Source organism: Pterocles gutturalis, unplaced genomic scaffold, assembly GCF_000699245.1.
Source record: "Pterocles gutturalis isolate BGI_N339 unplaced genomic scaffold, ASM69924v1 scaffold24456, whole genome shotgun sequence".
In the NCBI taxonomy this organism is placed as follows: domain Eukaryota; kingdom Metazoa; phylum Chordata; class Aves; order Pterocliformes; family Pteroclidae; genus Pterocles; species Pterocles gutturalis.
The window spans coordinates 10,633-26,394 of record NW_010103650.1 but is presented as its reverse complement, the minus strand read 5'-3'; the positions used below and the strand labels follow the sequence as shown (position 1 = coordinate 26,394).

The 15,762-nt window shown below is 50.9% G+C and overlaps 1 protein-coding gene across 1 annotated transcript in view; it reads right to left on the bottom strand.

Annotated features, from left to right (window-relative positions):
- Nucleotides 1-2,014: 2,014 nt before the first annotated feature.
- CPD (carboxypeptidase D) overlaps nucleotides 2,015-15,762 on the bottom strand; it is a gene marked incomplete at its 5' end in the record, with an annotated part of 24,375 nt that continues 10,627 nt past the window's right edge. The window contains 19 exons of the mRNA XM_010086797.1: nucleotides 2,015-2,705; nucleotides 3,384-3,483; nucleotides 3,795-3,980; nucleotides 4,372-4,503; nucleotides 4,663-4,727; nucleotides 4,821-4,916; nucleotides 5,341-5,490; nucleotides 6,264-6,399; nucleotides 6,676-6,871; nucleotides 8,108-8,419; nucleotides 9,001-9,170; nucleotides 9,772-9,914; nucleotides 10,404-10,506; nucleotides 10,938-11,047; nucleotides 12,208-12,375; nucleotides 13,257-13,448; nucleotides 13,868-14,235; nucleotides 14,839-15,008; nucleotides 15,736-15,762. The exon at nucleotides 15,736-15,762 is cut by the window's right edge and continues 110 nt beyond it. Of these exons, the coding sequence (XP_010085099.1) occupies nucleotides 2,479-2,705; nucleotides 3,384-3,483; nucleotides 3,795-3,980; nucleotides 4,372-4,503; nucleotides 4,663-4,727; nucleotides 4,821-4,916; nucleotides 5,341-5,490; nucleotides 6,264-6,399; nucleotides 6,676-6,871; nucleotides 8,108-8,419; nucleotides 9,001-9,170; nucleotides 9,772-9,914; nucleotides 10,404-10,506; nucleotides 10,938-11,047; nucleotides 12,208-12,375; nucleotides 13,257-13,448; nucleotides 13,868-14,235; nucleotides 14,839-15,008; nucleotides 15,736-15,762 (3,051 nt within the window). The remainder of the gene's footprint in view (nucleotides 2,706-3,383; nucleotides 3,484-3,794; nucleotides 3,981-4,371; nucleotides 4,504-4,662; nucleotides 4,728-4,820; nucleotides 4,917-5,340; nucleotides 5,491-6,263; nucleotides 6,400-6,675; nucleotides 6,872-8,107; nucleotides 8,420-9,000; nucleotides 9,171-9,771; nucleotides 9,915-10,403; nucleotides 10,507-10,937; nucleotides 11,048-12,207; nucleotides 12,376-13,256; nucleotides 13,449-13,867; nucleotides 14,236-14,838; nucleotides 15,009-15,735) is intronic.

The following is a 15,762-nucleotide window of genomic DNA, read 5'->3' as shown; positions in this document are numbered from 1 at the left end:
CCCCCCCTGTGCCTTGTAGGAAGGACGAGAGCAGGCAGGTGGACATCAAAATAGTTTTATACAGATTATTGATCTCCGTATACAGGTAAAAAACAGAGGGCGGGGTGGAGGGCAGAGCCAGGCATCGCCCCACGCCACCCCCCGCCAGGAGCAGGCGATTCAAGTCCCGTTAAAAATGTACATTTGAAGGCACAGTGCACAGACCGACACGCTCCAGGGACAAGCACCCACAGGGGACCGGCTCCTCGCCAGAACCAGCATGGGTACACCCGCAAATGGATGGACAGACAGACTGATGGCAAGGGGAGGCCGCTCCTGCCTTCCCAACACTGGCGACAAGCAGCCCCAGCGTGTGCTTGCTGTGGCTCCGAGCACAGAGCGAGAGACAGTCACCCCACCTGGTCCTGCTGCATGGACGTCCCACACCTTTGCAAAACATCCCAAATCCACTCACCTTAAAAATATGCACCTACCCCAAGCCAAACGCACTCTCCAAGGGAAAGGGCTGATTCCTAACGAGACTTACTGCTAGCGGGACAAAGCAAGGCCAGCTCAGTCCCTTACCTGCTGCCAGCGGAAACGAAGCCCAAACAGAGCCCCAAGAGCTGTTTGCAAACTGAACTTTAATATAAAACCCCAGCCGTGTCTCGTTAGAGCCCTCAGAAGCAGGCAAAGTTTGGGCGCTATAGGGAGCTGGTGTGCTGCAGCCCATTACACACCGACACGGTCACAGCCCAGGTGGGTTCTGGAGGGCAGCTGCTGTGCACACAGGTGCATCTGAGCGCAAACACCTCCCAGAGACACCACCGGCAGCTTTCACGAGTGGACCTCCCCAAGCTGCTGGAGAACAGATGAGCTCAGGGGAAACGATGCCCCAGACGTTGCTGCACCAGTGCGCCTGGAGCTGGGGTCAGTGGGGCAAGAATTAAAAAAGAAAATGAGCAGCAAGAAAATAAGTGCCTATTCTAACCCCAGCCTTCTGCCCAGAAAGCACAGAAACTTCAGAGATGTATAAAGGCTTTGGAAATCAAACATTTCAGGCATCCTTCCCTCCTGGACAGCCCTTCTGTTCCCCACAAACCCCACATGTCTTGTGGATGCACACTGCAGCTCCTCTTTCCAACCTTCTGCCAAGTGCAACAAAACCGAATGGGGCTGCTTTTCCCTTCTCCTTCAGCCCAGCCGCTCAGCCCTTCCTCACGCCTTGCAGACAGGCCCCCGCAGCAGCGGACACAACTGCAGACACACAAGCAGGTGGAGCTCTCGCTACACACTTGAGGGATGCTGTAGGAGCAGAACCAGAGCCAAGCCATCAGGCTGAACTGACACCTGCCACCCCCAGAGCTTGATGAGAGGTGTTTCCAAAGTGCTCTGATCACTAAACGGTATTAGGTGGGCAATGGCGAATGGTGCAGCACTTCTTCAGAATTTAAGAGTGACTTTGGGCCATGGATACACCCACGACCTCTCCCTGCTTCTCCAATAATGCTCAAATACAAAGCAGTGGTCAGATTTCAGTTTCCTCCCGAACAGAGGTGGACTTGAGCAAACTGATCAGATGGAGTCAGTAACCGATGGCTTTTCTACAGTACCCACCACAATCCGTTCATCCAGTTGCTGAGAACAATCTTCAGTTGCTCTTTTGGACACTGTGCTGTTGTAACACTAACACGAGACCCCAAAGGCCAAGTCTACTACACAGACAAGAAGCAACTGGGGATGATGGGGATAAAGTTTCTTTCTTCCCCCAGAAGTCAGGAACAGCAGTACTGCAGAGCTGGCAGCCAACTGAACTTTGTCAGAGTTCACTGAAGCTCTGACAGTTCCTCCTTTCTCCAGCTCATGTCAAGAATGGACGTCCACTCCCCCAGCTGTCAGGACCCCAAGGCAGTGCCTGGAACTAGCAACACATTAGAGGTGCTCCACAACCGCCGCAGATCATAGCAGGCCACAGCATCTCATGGTGGGGAAAAGCTCCAAGGGAGCAGCTGAGAACCAAGTACAGTCTTTTTCCGAGGGCTGCTCTGCAGAACGTGGAGTCCAGCGAAGGATCTGGCTTCCCCCAAGTACAGAGTGGAAAACACGAAATCAAAACAGGTAGAGAAACTGCTTTGGAGTGTTGTAACTACGACCCCGCACAGGTCTTAGGGCACTTCCCCACCATCTGCTCACTGTGTTGAGATGCTGGGGAAGTGCTAGGAACTCTGCTGGCCACCCTGTTAAGTTGCCTTTCAAACAACGTCATGTGAACCTCCAGATCTTGACCCAAAAAGCCGTGCCCTTAGCCCAAACACAGCCTCCAACACCCACTGATTTGCACCTACATGGCAACAGAGCAAAGAGCAGAGGGAATTTGGGAGCTGCCACCCACACCTCTGGAGGACACATCCTGCAAGCTAATGTTTCAAAACTGAACCACAGGGATCGCCCCCCGCACCGGGTCTGGTCCCTGGGAACCTCCTTTCCTGCCCCGAGGTGTCAGTGTTTGCTGGAGTACAATGTTTCTTCTTCAGTGTCTGTTTCATCCTGGAATTCATGGCTCAGAAGGGACTTCTTTGAGCCAGTGGACATCATGCGGATTTCATCCTCGTAATCGTCGTGGTGCTGCCGGAGGCGGTGGAAGCCATCCTTGTGTCTGTTGGACTTAATTGAGCAGACACACCAGATGATACAGGCAGTGAGGACCAGAGCAGACATACTTGCACCTATTGGAGAGCAGACATTAAAGTTAATGCCGTGTTCCCTCACTCCAGAGCCTCCAAGGTTTTTGCCTCCATTTCTCCTCCCTTCTACAGTCACAGCCACTTTCCTCACTTCACTGCGACCCTGCTCCCTGCTCCTAGGCCACAGAAGACATGCCACGCAAGAGAGGTGCTCCCAGAGCAGGACTGCACTAGTTATATTTTCTGTGCTCGCAATCAAGGACAGCATCACTGAGCTACTCTGCAGACCACCTGTAATAAACTCTAACCTCTCCAGCAGCTGCCACCTTGACAAAAAAAAAAAAAAAAAAAACCAAACCAAAACCACCAAACCCTAATGCTTACCTGATGCCATACAACTCAAAGGAAAACTTGGGGAAGAAGTAAGATCTCCTAGGTCCCAGCTCTACGCTCTCCCCATTCCAGGCATCTTCAAGTCCAGTCTGGACCCTTCAGACCCCTGCAACACTCTAATTCCTCCCTCCCTCCCATCTGCCAGCCCAGCATCCCCAGATCCAAGGGCTGTTGGACCAGTTTGTATGGACAAGCAGGTGTTCAGAAAGGAAAGCAAGAGACGGCTTAAGTCCGCAGGCTACTTTTCCAGTTCAGTGAAGGGTCATTGTCAGCACAAAGCAGAACAGAAAGTAAAGCTCATGGCTTTGATTAAAGGTGTCACTTTACCTGCAACAGTTACAACCAGCTCCCTGGGCAGACCAAATATCCTGTTTTCCGTGTCAAACACAATGAGCACAGAGCTGGGTGCATCGTGACGTACAAAGACCTGCAGAACGACACGAGAGCTCAGACTGTCTCAAAGCTTGCACCCCTGTTAGGTGTTCAGGCAAAAGAGACACCTGCTGAGCATGGCAAGGCTGGGTGGATGCCAAAAACAAGGAAAAGAAAAGCCAGTGTCCAAAACAAGCCTGCTGGGCTGGGAAATTCTTCTCCAGCCATGATATCAAGGCAGAAAGCAGCTGCCCTGGGCACATAATGAGCAGCTAAACACAGCCAACAGGGCAGAGCGCAGCTAGGGATGAGTTTATATGACTGTAGGGAGTGAGGGGAAGATCTCCAATACAGACACTCACATACCTTCACATGCTTCTGCTGGTACCCATCAGCTATCGCATTGATGCTATGCAAACCTGGAGCCAACAGCACATGGAAATAGCCACCTTCTTTAGTGGAGACCTCCAAACCTTCATTGAGAACAATGGTAGCTTTCGAAATTGCCTTGCCACTCTTGTCTTGGACAAACCCATGGACTCCCTTATGAACCTGGAATAAAACATTTCAAACAGTTCACGTTCAGATCCAAGCATATGGCACATCTGTAATTAAAGTAGGATCTAATCCTCCCCTCAAAATACAGCCCACTCCCCATCCCTGACTCCCATAATAAATAAAACTGCACAATACTGCAAGGACTGCTCAGCCCACTGTGAGGCAACACAGCACAGATATTTAACTCTTGTGTAAACACATTCCCTGGTCACTTGCTGCCTCTGTTCGATCCATTCCTCATACAGTCTAAATTATGACCGTCTGTAATTACACACCACCAATGAAAACACAAAGACTCTCCATGCTGCTCTCTTCCTCTCCCCTCCCCACCTGGCCTGCTACCTTCACTCCTTGCCAGAATTTCCTCCCCCAGACTGCGGCTCACCTCCACCAGCATGCTAAGGAGAGATTTCCTGTGGTCTGCCCACAGGCCGGGAAGCTGCCCTGCGCTCGGGAAGTAACAGCAGCTGGTATAAACAGTGATCTCAGGACAATGACCAAATGCAACGCTGAAATCCTGCAAAAACCAAAACCACAGTTACAACAAAACAGGAGGTTTCTAAAATGCTTTGCAAAATACAGATGGAGGTGGGAAGTTTTGCCCAGACATCAGAACAAATATGCTTTTTAATACTTGTTTAGCAGAGATAGAAAGCCTTGTGCCATGATGAAGTACCTTCATACTTCCTAAGTGACTGTGCCACTCAGAGCCACGGATCACACCGCCAGGAATGTTCTCATCTGTGAGAGCAACAACACAGCTGTCAGACGGATCTGCTCCGAGCAGAGTCTAGCACAAGCTGATGGTGGGTTAAAGAATTCAACCAAACATACCTGACTTATTCGGACAGCCTGGCTGGCCCAAATGCATCAGTGGATGGTTGTTTGCGTACAGAGATGCCAAATGCTTCAGTGTTTCTTTGTTCTTCACTACAAAGAGGAAAGTGAGACCTATGAGAGTGCAACTCCTATTCCCTGGAGGGGCAAATTCCCAGTCTAATCCCACGATCCTGTATGAAACAGCAACACACGCTGTTTCAGGGGCATTCCAGATTTCCCGTAACGCTGAGGGGTGGTATTAAAAACAAATTTTATACTAGCTTTGTCAGAGGAAAGGTTGAAATACTGCTGCAGGAATGGAAACGGTAAGTGGTCTGATCCCTAGCTGAATCCTGGGAAGTTTTATAGCTGTACTTACCAGACTGTCAACTCTACATACAAAGGGCTGAACACAAAAGGAGGCTACAGACCACCACCGGTGCAAAGAGCTCTTACACCACACGGTCACATGAACTTCTGCAGAGACAGCCCGAGGGTAACTGTGGGTGCAGGGCCCTGCAGGAGTCAGTCATACCTGTCTGCACCGGCTTATCGTATGGGTAAGTGACAAGCACAGATCCTCCATCTAGCGCAACGGAGAGGCTGAAATCCTGCTTCAGTATCAAGTTTTCTATGATGGCTTTGGTCTCAGGCTCTAGTGTCCCCAAGGACCGGGAGTAATTGCCTGGAAATCAGAACAAAAAATAGAAAAGGGAATTGACAAGTTTTCCCTGCTATTTGAGAGGCCAGCAGAAGGACATTCTTTATGTCCAAAATCAAGTCTGCTGCATGTATCAAAACATATTTGTTAGATCTCAGCAGATGCACCTGACAAATCAAGTAAAGCACCTAGTCCACACTGCCCATGGGGGGGAATTCATCTGCAAAGCTAAATAACTGTGACACATCAGTATTTCCCCAAGCTATTTACTTTTGTGATGCAGAGTGTATTTCATGTGTGTTTGCCCTCCTCAATGTCACTGAACTGACATTTTCTTAAGAAAGCATTTGGGATGATTCCAGACAAACCTGGCCAGAAGAAACACTTCATCCCCAGGAAGGGCAGGCTGACACAGTGCAGGCAGTTACATGGAAACCAGAAAAGCATGAAAAAAGGAGACTGCTTCTGGGGAGCATGAACAGAAGGCATTTTTCAGAAATGTGGGGTTGGGAGAAATAAATTAACAGGAAAAATACATTAGGCGTTGACCAACCTCTGGACTATTCCTAAAGAACCCTGCTTCGTCTTTTCCTTGCAAATAAGAGACTGTAAATCACCATCTGCAAGGGAGATCTAAGCTTTGGAAGCTTCCCAGCAGCTGTGCTGCCTGGGCTGCAGGGTAGGAGTGCTGCTCTCTTTACAGGCAGACCCCAAACGACTACACCCAACCCTAGAGCAGCGAGCAGCCTGCATTTCTACAGGGACACTATACAGCACTTTGCTTCAGTTTGCTTTACTTGTGAAGTCTGTGTCCAGATCTCTGCCACGAGCATTAGTCTGGCCTATCTTCGACGCGCAGCCTCTCTCCTGCGCTATCTCGCGTCCGTCTGGATTCAGGGAAGGCACAATCACAATCCGCGTTCGGTCAATCAGCTGAACAGGAGGAGAAACAGTACGTAAAGAGCAATTAGTGGGGTTCATTCTCTGTACATCGCATTTCCCTGGATCTCATCCGAGGAACTGCTGCCTACATTGATATCAGCAGTCAGAGGTTCCCACTGGCCCCACGGATTTCACGCCTCCCTGTTATCGGTGGGATCACTGCAACCCACAAGTCCCCGTTAGCAAGACAAGTCTCTCCCAGCGAGCACTGTCTTCTGAGGATATAACTGGAGGGTTCCAAGATGGTCCCTCGCATTGGCTTCTCACCTTTGTAACAGCAGCGTTCTTCTTGTAGCTCATGCAAAGAAATTCTGCCAGTGCCAGGAGCAGCTCTGTACCAACGGGAGCATTTCCATGAATACCAGCAACAAAACGGATCTTTGGCTCCTCAGGTTCTGACTGGTTGGGCTTGTTGGATATTTCAAGGGACCAGATCTGACGGAACTCGACGCTCTGACCCAAACTGTCAAGAGATGAGGAACCAGAGCGTCAGCTCAGAAACAGAGCTGCACCCCAGCCTGGCCCCATGGAGAAACCCTGCTGTGGAAAGGAACCACTGCCAGACTCCATGAGGAGGCTGAAAAGACAAGTGACACACAAAACACAACCACATCAGGAAAGATCTGCTGCAGCACCGAACCAAATTCACTATGAACATCAGTTTGAACACAAGCATGTGTGTAAGAATGTCCAGATGTACAGGACACCCAATGCTCCACATACCTCTATGTAGCCTATAACATCACCTAAATGGGGAACTGCTAAATGCCTCTGGGCTTCCAATGTTGGTTTTGTTCTGGGTTTTTTCTTCTCCCTTCAGAGCAGGATATATCTGGACATCAAACTAATTTATAAAGCACCCCGTTTAGAGGACAAAAGCAGGCCTATTTCCACTAATGCTGAAGTTGTTGCTACAGTGGAAGCAATTCAGTTAGCAAACTGAATGCAAGCAAAGCAGGGAACACAATCGGGGCTGATGCAACTGGACTGACAATAGAGGCTACAGATCAGAACAGCAGCCTTGGCACCAGTGGGGACAGCACGTGAGCACGTTGTGCCTGGTGACAACAAGCAAATGAGGTCCTGGGACAAAGAGATTTGTGCTTTCTAAAGCTGACAGAGGGTAAGCGCTACAGGTCACAAAGGAAAGCAGGGGAATGCAGACAGCTGGTCTCCTGCAGGAGGGCACAGACCTTGGCTCAGGGCGAGCTAACTCAAACATGTCTTGCACCACTGAATTAAAATCTGAAGGCAGAAAATCAAAAAAGGCCGTTTGAGATTTGTAAGTCAAATTTAATCACTTTTTCTGGGGACCCTTTAGTAGGGCAGATATCAGAAAGGATTTGGAAAATGGAGGAAACAGCGAGCGTAGAACAGAGATGCTTGCAGAAGCCTGGGATATCGGTCCTGAGAATATTGCCAGTCCCAGGCACCCCTGAGGAACTGACAGCACCCCACATTTAAGTCAGCAAAATGATGTCCCAGGAAAAAGGACATGGATGCATCTGCGAGTCCCTGTAGCCAGTGCTCTGCCACCATGCCCTTACACGGGGGGCTTCCTCAAACTCAGGGACCACAGCGAAGGGGAGGCAGGAGCTCCCCATCTCTGCACTGCAGTCACAGCTCGTCCTTTCACTACTTCCCTACCACAGGCTGCTGCTCAGGGAGGGAGGTGAGTGCTGCTGCTTTGAGTTTTCACCTGGAGAGATTTGTGATATGTGGGTAGTTCAGATAGAGGCCTCGGAGGAACTCAGAGAGGTCCTTGTATGGGTGGTATCGGTAAGGAGAGACATCCCCCGAGGAGGCGAGCAGGAGGCGCTCCAGGCCATTCTCAGCAGAAAGATCTTTGATCAGGGTCTCAAACTCCTTCTCACTGGGGTCGCTGGTGTCTGGGATGTTCAAGACTGGCACCTTCCCCTCCTCCACTTTGATGTCTGTCCGTGAAAGAGTGAAGTTGACCTGCACCCCACCTTTGCTGCCAACTTCCACTGTCTTAGTGACTGGATCATACCTGTCCGGGGAAGAGAAGGCACAAGAAAATGTCAGGCATTTGAGACCTCACACCAGAAGTCACCCCCCTTCCTGAGTAAACACTCCCATGGGACTGCTACTGCTCCCCAGCCAAAAGTGTGAAATGTAAAAATGGAGAGCAAGACCACTTGAAAGGGACATAGGAATGGCAGGAGGACAGGGAGCAGCTCAGGGCCCCACAAGCACTGAGCTGCGTTTGGCTCAGGTGTTGCAGGGTTCTGTGGCAGACTGGCAGGAGAACAAGGCAGGCTGCTTTAACCCAAAGGTTCTGGCAGTGGCTGAAGTGATGAAGCAACTTCTGTGGGCAGCTGCCTGCAAGAGAATTTCCCCTAAAGACACTAAGTTATCCTTCCCCCCACCACCCGCGAACAAGGGAAGATTTGGATTCTACACCAGCACCAGGTGGGCAGTCTGACACCACGGCAGCATCACGCTGCTAACTCTGCACAGGCCAGAGGGCAGGAGAAGCAGCCATGCCCACGTCTGCTGTAGGCAGGTGCAGTGGGACTGCTCCTGACTGGGAAGTGCAGCTGTTTGCTCCTTGTGCCATGGCTCACTCACCCTCGGGCAGATGCTGTGATTTTGTACGTCCCCGGGACCAAGAGGCGCCAGTAGTCTCCATCCTTGTAGGTGGTCACTGGGTGGTTGATGGTGGCAACGCTGATGGTGGCATTGAGAATGCCCCTTCCATCCATAGCATCCAGCACAAATCCCCAGACGCCGCGGTGAACCTGGGCACAGACCCAGATCCCTGCTGAATGGCAGCCCTCGCTCTGCCTCCCACCCCACACATCCCCGTGGCAGCACCGACACCCAGATCCCACCAGTGCCCGCCCCAGGAGGTTCAGCATTCCCAGAGGAGCAACATGTTCCAAAAGGGTTCTGGTTAGACTGGTCAGCAGCTGGCATGGACAAAGATCACCTGAAGGAGCACAATGAGCAACTGTTTGGCTCAGCGTGCCACCACAGCACTCTTTGCTCCACACCTTTGTTTGCATGCCCCAGGTGTGCAGCGCTACCACCAGCCCCAACCCAGGCGGGAACAGCACGTAAAGGCCACTCCAGCCTAGAGAAAACCAAGGAAGCAGTAAATAAAAAGCCCACACCTGCATCACCCAGCTGCTGTTTCCATACAGATTTTTGCTATGTTGAGAAGGAGGGAGGGGAGGAGTCAAGACATGTTCTGATGGGGACGATTTCTGTGCAGCAGGTTCCTAGTCTGGCCAGGAAGCAGCACTCGCTTCAGCCCGCAGATTAGCCTGTCCATTCTGGCATGTCTAACGCAAACTCCAAAGGCAGCTCACACAATTGCTTGAGGTCAAAGTGTCTCACCTGCTTCATGAACTGGAGGAGAGAGCGGTGGTTCTGCTCCCAGTACTTTGGCAGCTCCTCAGCTTTTGGATATTTCACACAGCCCAACTCAATGGTCACTTCAAAGCAGTTTGTATGCAAGTAATTCCAGTCTTGCATCCCACCTGCAACAGGAATGTAAAAAAGTCTTGACAAGGCCTCCTGAAGGCAATTGTATCACAGCTCAAAAAAAAAAAAAAACAACCCAAAAAATAAAATGGGATAGTAGAGAAAGATGAAGCACTACCATGCATTTTATAACCAAAGAACCAAAGAGAGAAGGCTTTTACACAGGGCAAGATTCAAGCTTCAAAGGGATGCCAAAATAGCAGATAAATAACCATCCTTCTTGTAAATACCTTTCATGCTAATTTACTGCTGTAAAATTTTATGAAACCATTTTGCTAAGAGCCAGAAAAACTACACTATAAATTCCTTCCCTCGGGAATAACTTTATCTGGGTACATTATTTAAGAGGTTATAAAAGAAACCTGAGTCCCAGTAACCTGGGCTGAGCAAAGCGTCTGATCTGTGACTGATCAGACTAAATTCTTCAAGCTGCACGTGCATTAACTTGAAGATAAACAGTGCAACAGATTTAGGGTCCACTTTACCTGGAACGTTGTACCACTGAGCCCCATTAGTGATGCCATGCGGGAAGTACTCCGTGGGGTACATATCCTTACAAGGGTTTCCCTGATACATCTTTGTATTTTCCTAAAAAACAAGATGCAACATGTGAAGCTGAGTCTCTGCACTCTACAGCCACTGGCACTTTTGTTCTAACATGAGTCACACACTCAGGGTTACCAAACAGAGAGGTTCATGCCAGCACGCGTCCGTATGAGTGCAGCACAGACAGACTGCGCCCACACCCAACCCCAGACATCCCCGCTCTCCTCCCAGCCCCTACAGCATTTTCTACCACCGTTCAGCACGCTGGCCTCCGTGCTACACAGAGCGCTCCTCCCACAGTGCCAGCAGACAGGACACACTGCACATCCGCTCATGGAAGGAGAGCATCCCGCAGGACGCCTCTGCTGTGCCTGCAACACCAGGCGCCCGCAGTACCCATGCCCTCCTCTGCCAGCCGCTCGGGAGGTTCCCAACAGCATCAGGATGTGCCTGTTTTCCTGTTAGAGCTTTACCTTGGAGTAGGAAAGTGCCAGCTGCTGAAACACAGCATCGTCTGGGGATTTACTGTATATGGCTATTCCTTGTTCATCGTCATCAAAGGGGTAATTAACCACCAGAGAACCTGCAGGGGAAACAAGCTTTGACTTGTACTTGCATGCTTTCCAAGTGATCCCTCTGTGTAATAGAAGTTTTTCTCCAAAGAGTGCCAAGTTTCTCAAGACTTGGCATTAAACAAAGCATTAAACCCAGGGCTAGGAGAGACAACAAAAGCAACGGAAGAGATAAGACCACACCCAGTGGGGAAGGTGAACCCAGGCTACACACATCAAAGGTTTGGCTCTTACATGCAGGAGGGATGAGCACAGCCTTGTAACAATCGCTTTCACAGAGGAGAGAAAGCAAGGGGAGGTATTTCCTAAAACACGCATAGTGCCTTTGGCCCAACTGCTTTCTCAGCCTTCTGGAGCTCACTGCAAGCGCTGTCAGATTACAACATCTTTGGCTTACTGAAGCTCTCCCAAAGCAAGTTGTACTAATAGCAGTGTGGAACCCCAGACACCACGGCTGCTGGAGAACTGCCAGCTCCCTCGTACCTGCACACGGTACTCCTGCACTACCAAACCAAACGTGCTAGCACAAAGCAACCACCTGCAAGTTGCCACAGCTACAAGCCAGCAGATAAACTGTCTGGGGAATAAGCTGTAATAGAGAGACTTAATTTAGACAACTCAAAAGAGATAATTAAATTACAGCAAATTTCATAGTTCCGCCATGTGATTCAAGGCAGGGAACCCTCAGGATTACATCTTGTTCCCTTCACTTTATAAATACTACAAAGCCTTTAGCAGCTACAGCACTATCTCACATTTCTAGACCCAGGGGCTGAGCAACTGCTGATGAGAGAGTCCATCCCCATCTCCCAGCGGGCAGTGTGCTAGCTGCTCCCCAATGCATGCACTCCCTGCAGAGAAGTGCTTGGGATCCTCCCAGCAGCCTCTTCAACTCCCTACAAGCATGCTTGGGGACATGGTTTTCACCCTGTTTCCAGTTTCTGATACAGCATGAACAAAAGTGTTGATTTACTCCATTTTTTGCATGGGTCCTTTGCAAACGGCTTTGTCCCTGTTGCAGGAACCTGGCTGCCTTCGCTCCTGCCATGTCATAGCAAGGCCGAGGGCAGAGAGCTCTCTGCAAAAGCTCCTCAGTTCACACCTAGAACACTGCACACTCCCACCCCTCCAACCTCTGCGTGGAGGAAGGAGCTCAGTTTGGCTGCCGTACCTCCATGCAGGTTTGCTGAGAGCACAAACGGGTAAGTCTTTAACCAGGCCATGACAGCAAGAGTTTCTGGCTGCGGAGGGTCAGCCACATGGACGAACTGATCTGGGAAGTTCCGGTTCAGGTCGTAGTTATTGCTGTTGTTTCTGCCAACGGTACCTCCTCTGTCTCCTGAAAATTAAACACAAGTTAGAGCTTGTGCCCTGTGCAAGTTCCCACTTCAGTGCAGAGGCTTCAACCTCTTATTAGAGAGCTCACAGCTATCACTTAAAGGACGACAGCAGAGTGCACAGCAGCGCTGGCTCCATGCATCCCAGAGTGAGGGGACACCCACACGTTTGGTCAGCGAGAGGCCCGCTCTGTGCATAGTGTCCAGGGCCCTTTCAGCAGGTGTTTGCACAGGCTCCGGGTGCCAGTCAGACCACAGCGAGCAGAAAGGCAGCGAACTATGAACAATCCCAGCAGCCGGATGTCACGATCACAGAAACCTCAGAGCTCACCTTCCCAAACCAGCCGGACAAGTTCTTTGTTAAACCCAAGCAGAGCTCTGCTTCCAGAAAATACTTCTACACCGACTTGGTTCTGCTAATCTGCAAGAGCCACGCAGTTTTAAGGACTTCCCTGAAGGATGTTTTTGCCAATTTCAACATCACGATAAAAGTCTATATTATCCTTGGACAAGTGCTCTGCAGACAACCTGGCTCCCACATCACATGTTACTAAGAGCATGGACCAAAGCACAGCGAGTATGAGCTGCGTCAAAGGAATGTCTATTTTTTAAAATAAGTTCTGGGATAGCCACAAACCATAAGGGGACCCAAACAGGGGCAGCATATAGCACAGCTTCAAGAATCAGTTGACTGCCCACATTCTGCAGTGTGGGGTGCGCCCGTTCATTCCACAGCATGCACCACGTCCCCTCCCAGCCTCCCTGTGCTGAGAGCACGGCTGCTCCAGCAATGCTTCCAGATCTCTCAGAGAGGTACTATGACCCCAAAGGCTTGTTCTCAGAGCTAAAAACCCCACAGATGTTTCAACGCGGACAGCAATACCTTCCTGAGACTTCTCATAGCCATCAGGGTTCATGGATGGCATGATGTGGATCCGTGTGCTCTGGACCAGGTGAGTCACTTCAGGATCTGTGCCAAAGTTCTTGCAGAGGTACTCGATGAGGTTCAGGAGAAGCTCTCGCCCCACAACTTCATTCCCATGCATGTTACCGATGTACTTGAACTCCGGCTCACCTGCATACACACAGTCACACCAAAGAGACAATTATAACCACTTCTATCAAAGCTTGGAGACATCTCACCATGCCCAGCGCTGCTCTCTCAGGCCTTTCTGCAGGGCTGGAGGACCTTTACCTATAATTTACCCTTCTGCTTTCTCAACACCAAAAAGGACGAACGTTGTTTCAGGGAAGCCCCTTGATCCTTCTGGCCCCAGAGCTCCATGACCAGTGTAGATGTCCCCAGCAACGCTCTTTAACTCACACTAGTGCCACCCACTGCACCTGGTCTTTTTGGAAAGGATACTGCAAGCAGCAGCTCCATCTCTCTTCAGACAAGTGTCAGCTCTATGCTCCTTTCTGCTCTGCCCACAGAGTCTCCCGAAGCAAAGGGTCAGTCACTGGTGCCTTGCTACAAGGGATTTCCCACGTTACCTGCTTCGTGGACGCCAGGGTTGTCAGAGATCTCCATTACGTAGAGCTCCCGCAGCTCCACCGACTTGCCCACGGAGTAGAGCCGGGTGATGCTGGGGTACTCGTTGGCATACCGCCGCAGAAAGATCTCCATGTCTGAGAAGTGATGGTGGCGGAAGTCCACCGGCTGGATGGGTTGATGGAGAGAGGTTGGGCTGGGGGCCTCTGCCTGCGCTGGGGTGGGGGTGATGGTGGAGACGGGAGCAAGCGTTGCTGTGAACTTTGTGACATTAAGAGCTGGTGGCATTACAGTTGGCTGCAAGGAGAAATCCACTTCTGTTGCAGCTCCCTCCTGCACCTCTATGTTCTCTCTGGTCACTGGTGTGTAACTGTGAAAAAACCAGCTGGCTTCAGCAAGGAGGCTCTGCAGAACAGAGGCCAAAACCCCCTGCAGCCTTGCCACCACCCCAGCCTGCTCCTCCCAGCCCGAATGTGCTGGGATATTAATGACTATGTGAGAGAATCGTCAGCAAACAAGCTGATGGGACTCATCCCACTGCCACCAGACCCAACCACACTGCTGTCTTTGCTGTGTCGCAGGGGCATGAGTTCCTGTTTGCAGACTCACTGGGGAAGAAGCCACAGGCACAGAGGGCTAGCCCAGGGCCAGGCTACACCTTCACACCCCTACTTGAGACCACCAACACTCACCAGGATGAGCCTGCTCCACTTTCTCCCTTATGCCCAAAAAGTAAGATGCAGCTTGATACAAGGAATCAAGCAAAGGTGACAGAAACGCTGTGCACCCAACAGCAGCCCGCTGCAGCAGGGCATGGGGTGAACAAACACAGCTGCAGGTCTAAGCTGGAGTCCTTTACTGCTGCAGCTTCCAGCCAAGCTCCTCAAATACACAAGATGCTTTGAGGAAAGAAATCAAATGAGGGAACAGGAACAGTTGGCAGTGTGGGCGCAGGCTGCCACTGAGACATTACCCCAATACGACTGCGGTCACATTGTAGGTTCCAGGTACAAGCAGCCGGTGGTAATCACCAAATTTGCCTGCTGTGATGTTATGAGCAATACCGGCAACAACAATGGTCGCGTTCTCCAGGCCAGCTCCCGTGACTGCATCCCTGACAAAGCCTTTCACACCAATGTGGACCTGAGGAAAACAATGCAAGAGCTCAGCTGAAGATGGGCAACATCAAGGAAACTGCATCCTCACCCAGCAATACCCCCGTGACCTTCCCCGAATGCAGCAGGGCAGGGCAGCTGACAGGCAAAGACACCCAGAGGCCCATGATTCAGACAGTGCTTGGCCAGATGGCAAGGACAGGAATTCCAGCGTGCACTGGGAAGATCTCAGTACGGATCCACCCTAACAAATCCTCTATTTCATTGACATGGGCACACAGGAACATGAACATACCAGGGTTACAGGCCATACTAAGGGACAAAATGCCCCTGCCTCCCTTCCCAGCCTAAACTGTCACCTACTTAACTCATACATGGGCACCTGGGAACAGCCTGGCAGAGGACTCTGCAAGCCAAGGTCTCAGCAGCGCTGGTGCTTTTGAACACCACTGGAGGCTCACTGCACCAAGGCCATTCAGGTACTCTGCACTGATCTGTCCCTCTGTTTAACACCAAACCCCACGAGGCCCCTCTGAACAGAGCCCTGCTATCGTGGAGGATGTGGGAACTGCGGCAGAACCACAGAGATACACAGCAGCTTTGTAGCCACCAACCTCTGCACAGCAACTGCAGCAGTTGTGTTACCACACGCAGCAAACAAAGCCACAAGAGCAACTGCACACGGCGCTCTCAGCCCACCACGGGCACGCGGGTTTCACAGCTGCTGTCGCCACGCCTGTCCCAGCCCGCACTACCTTCTCAATGAACGCAAGGAGAGAGTC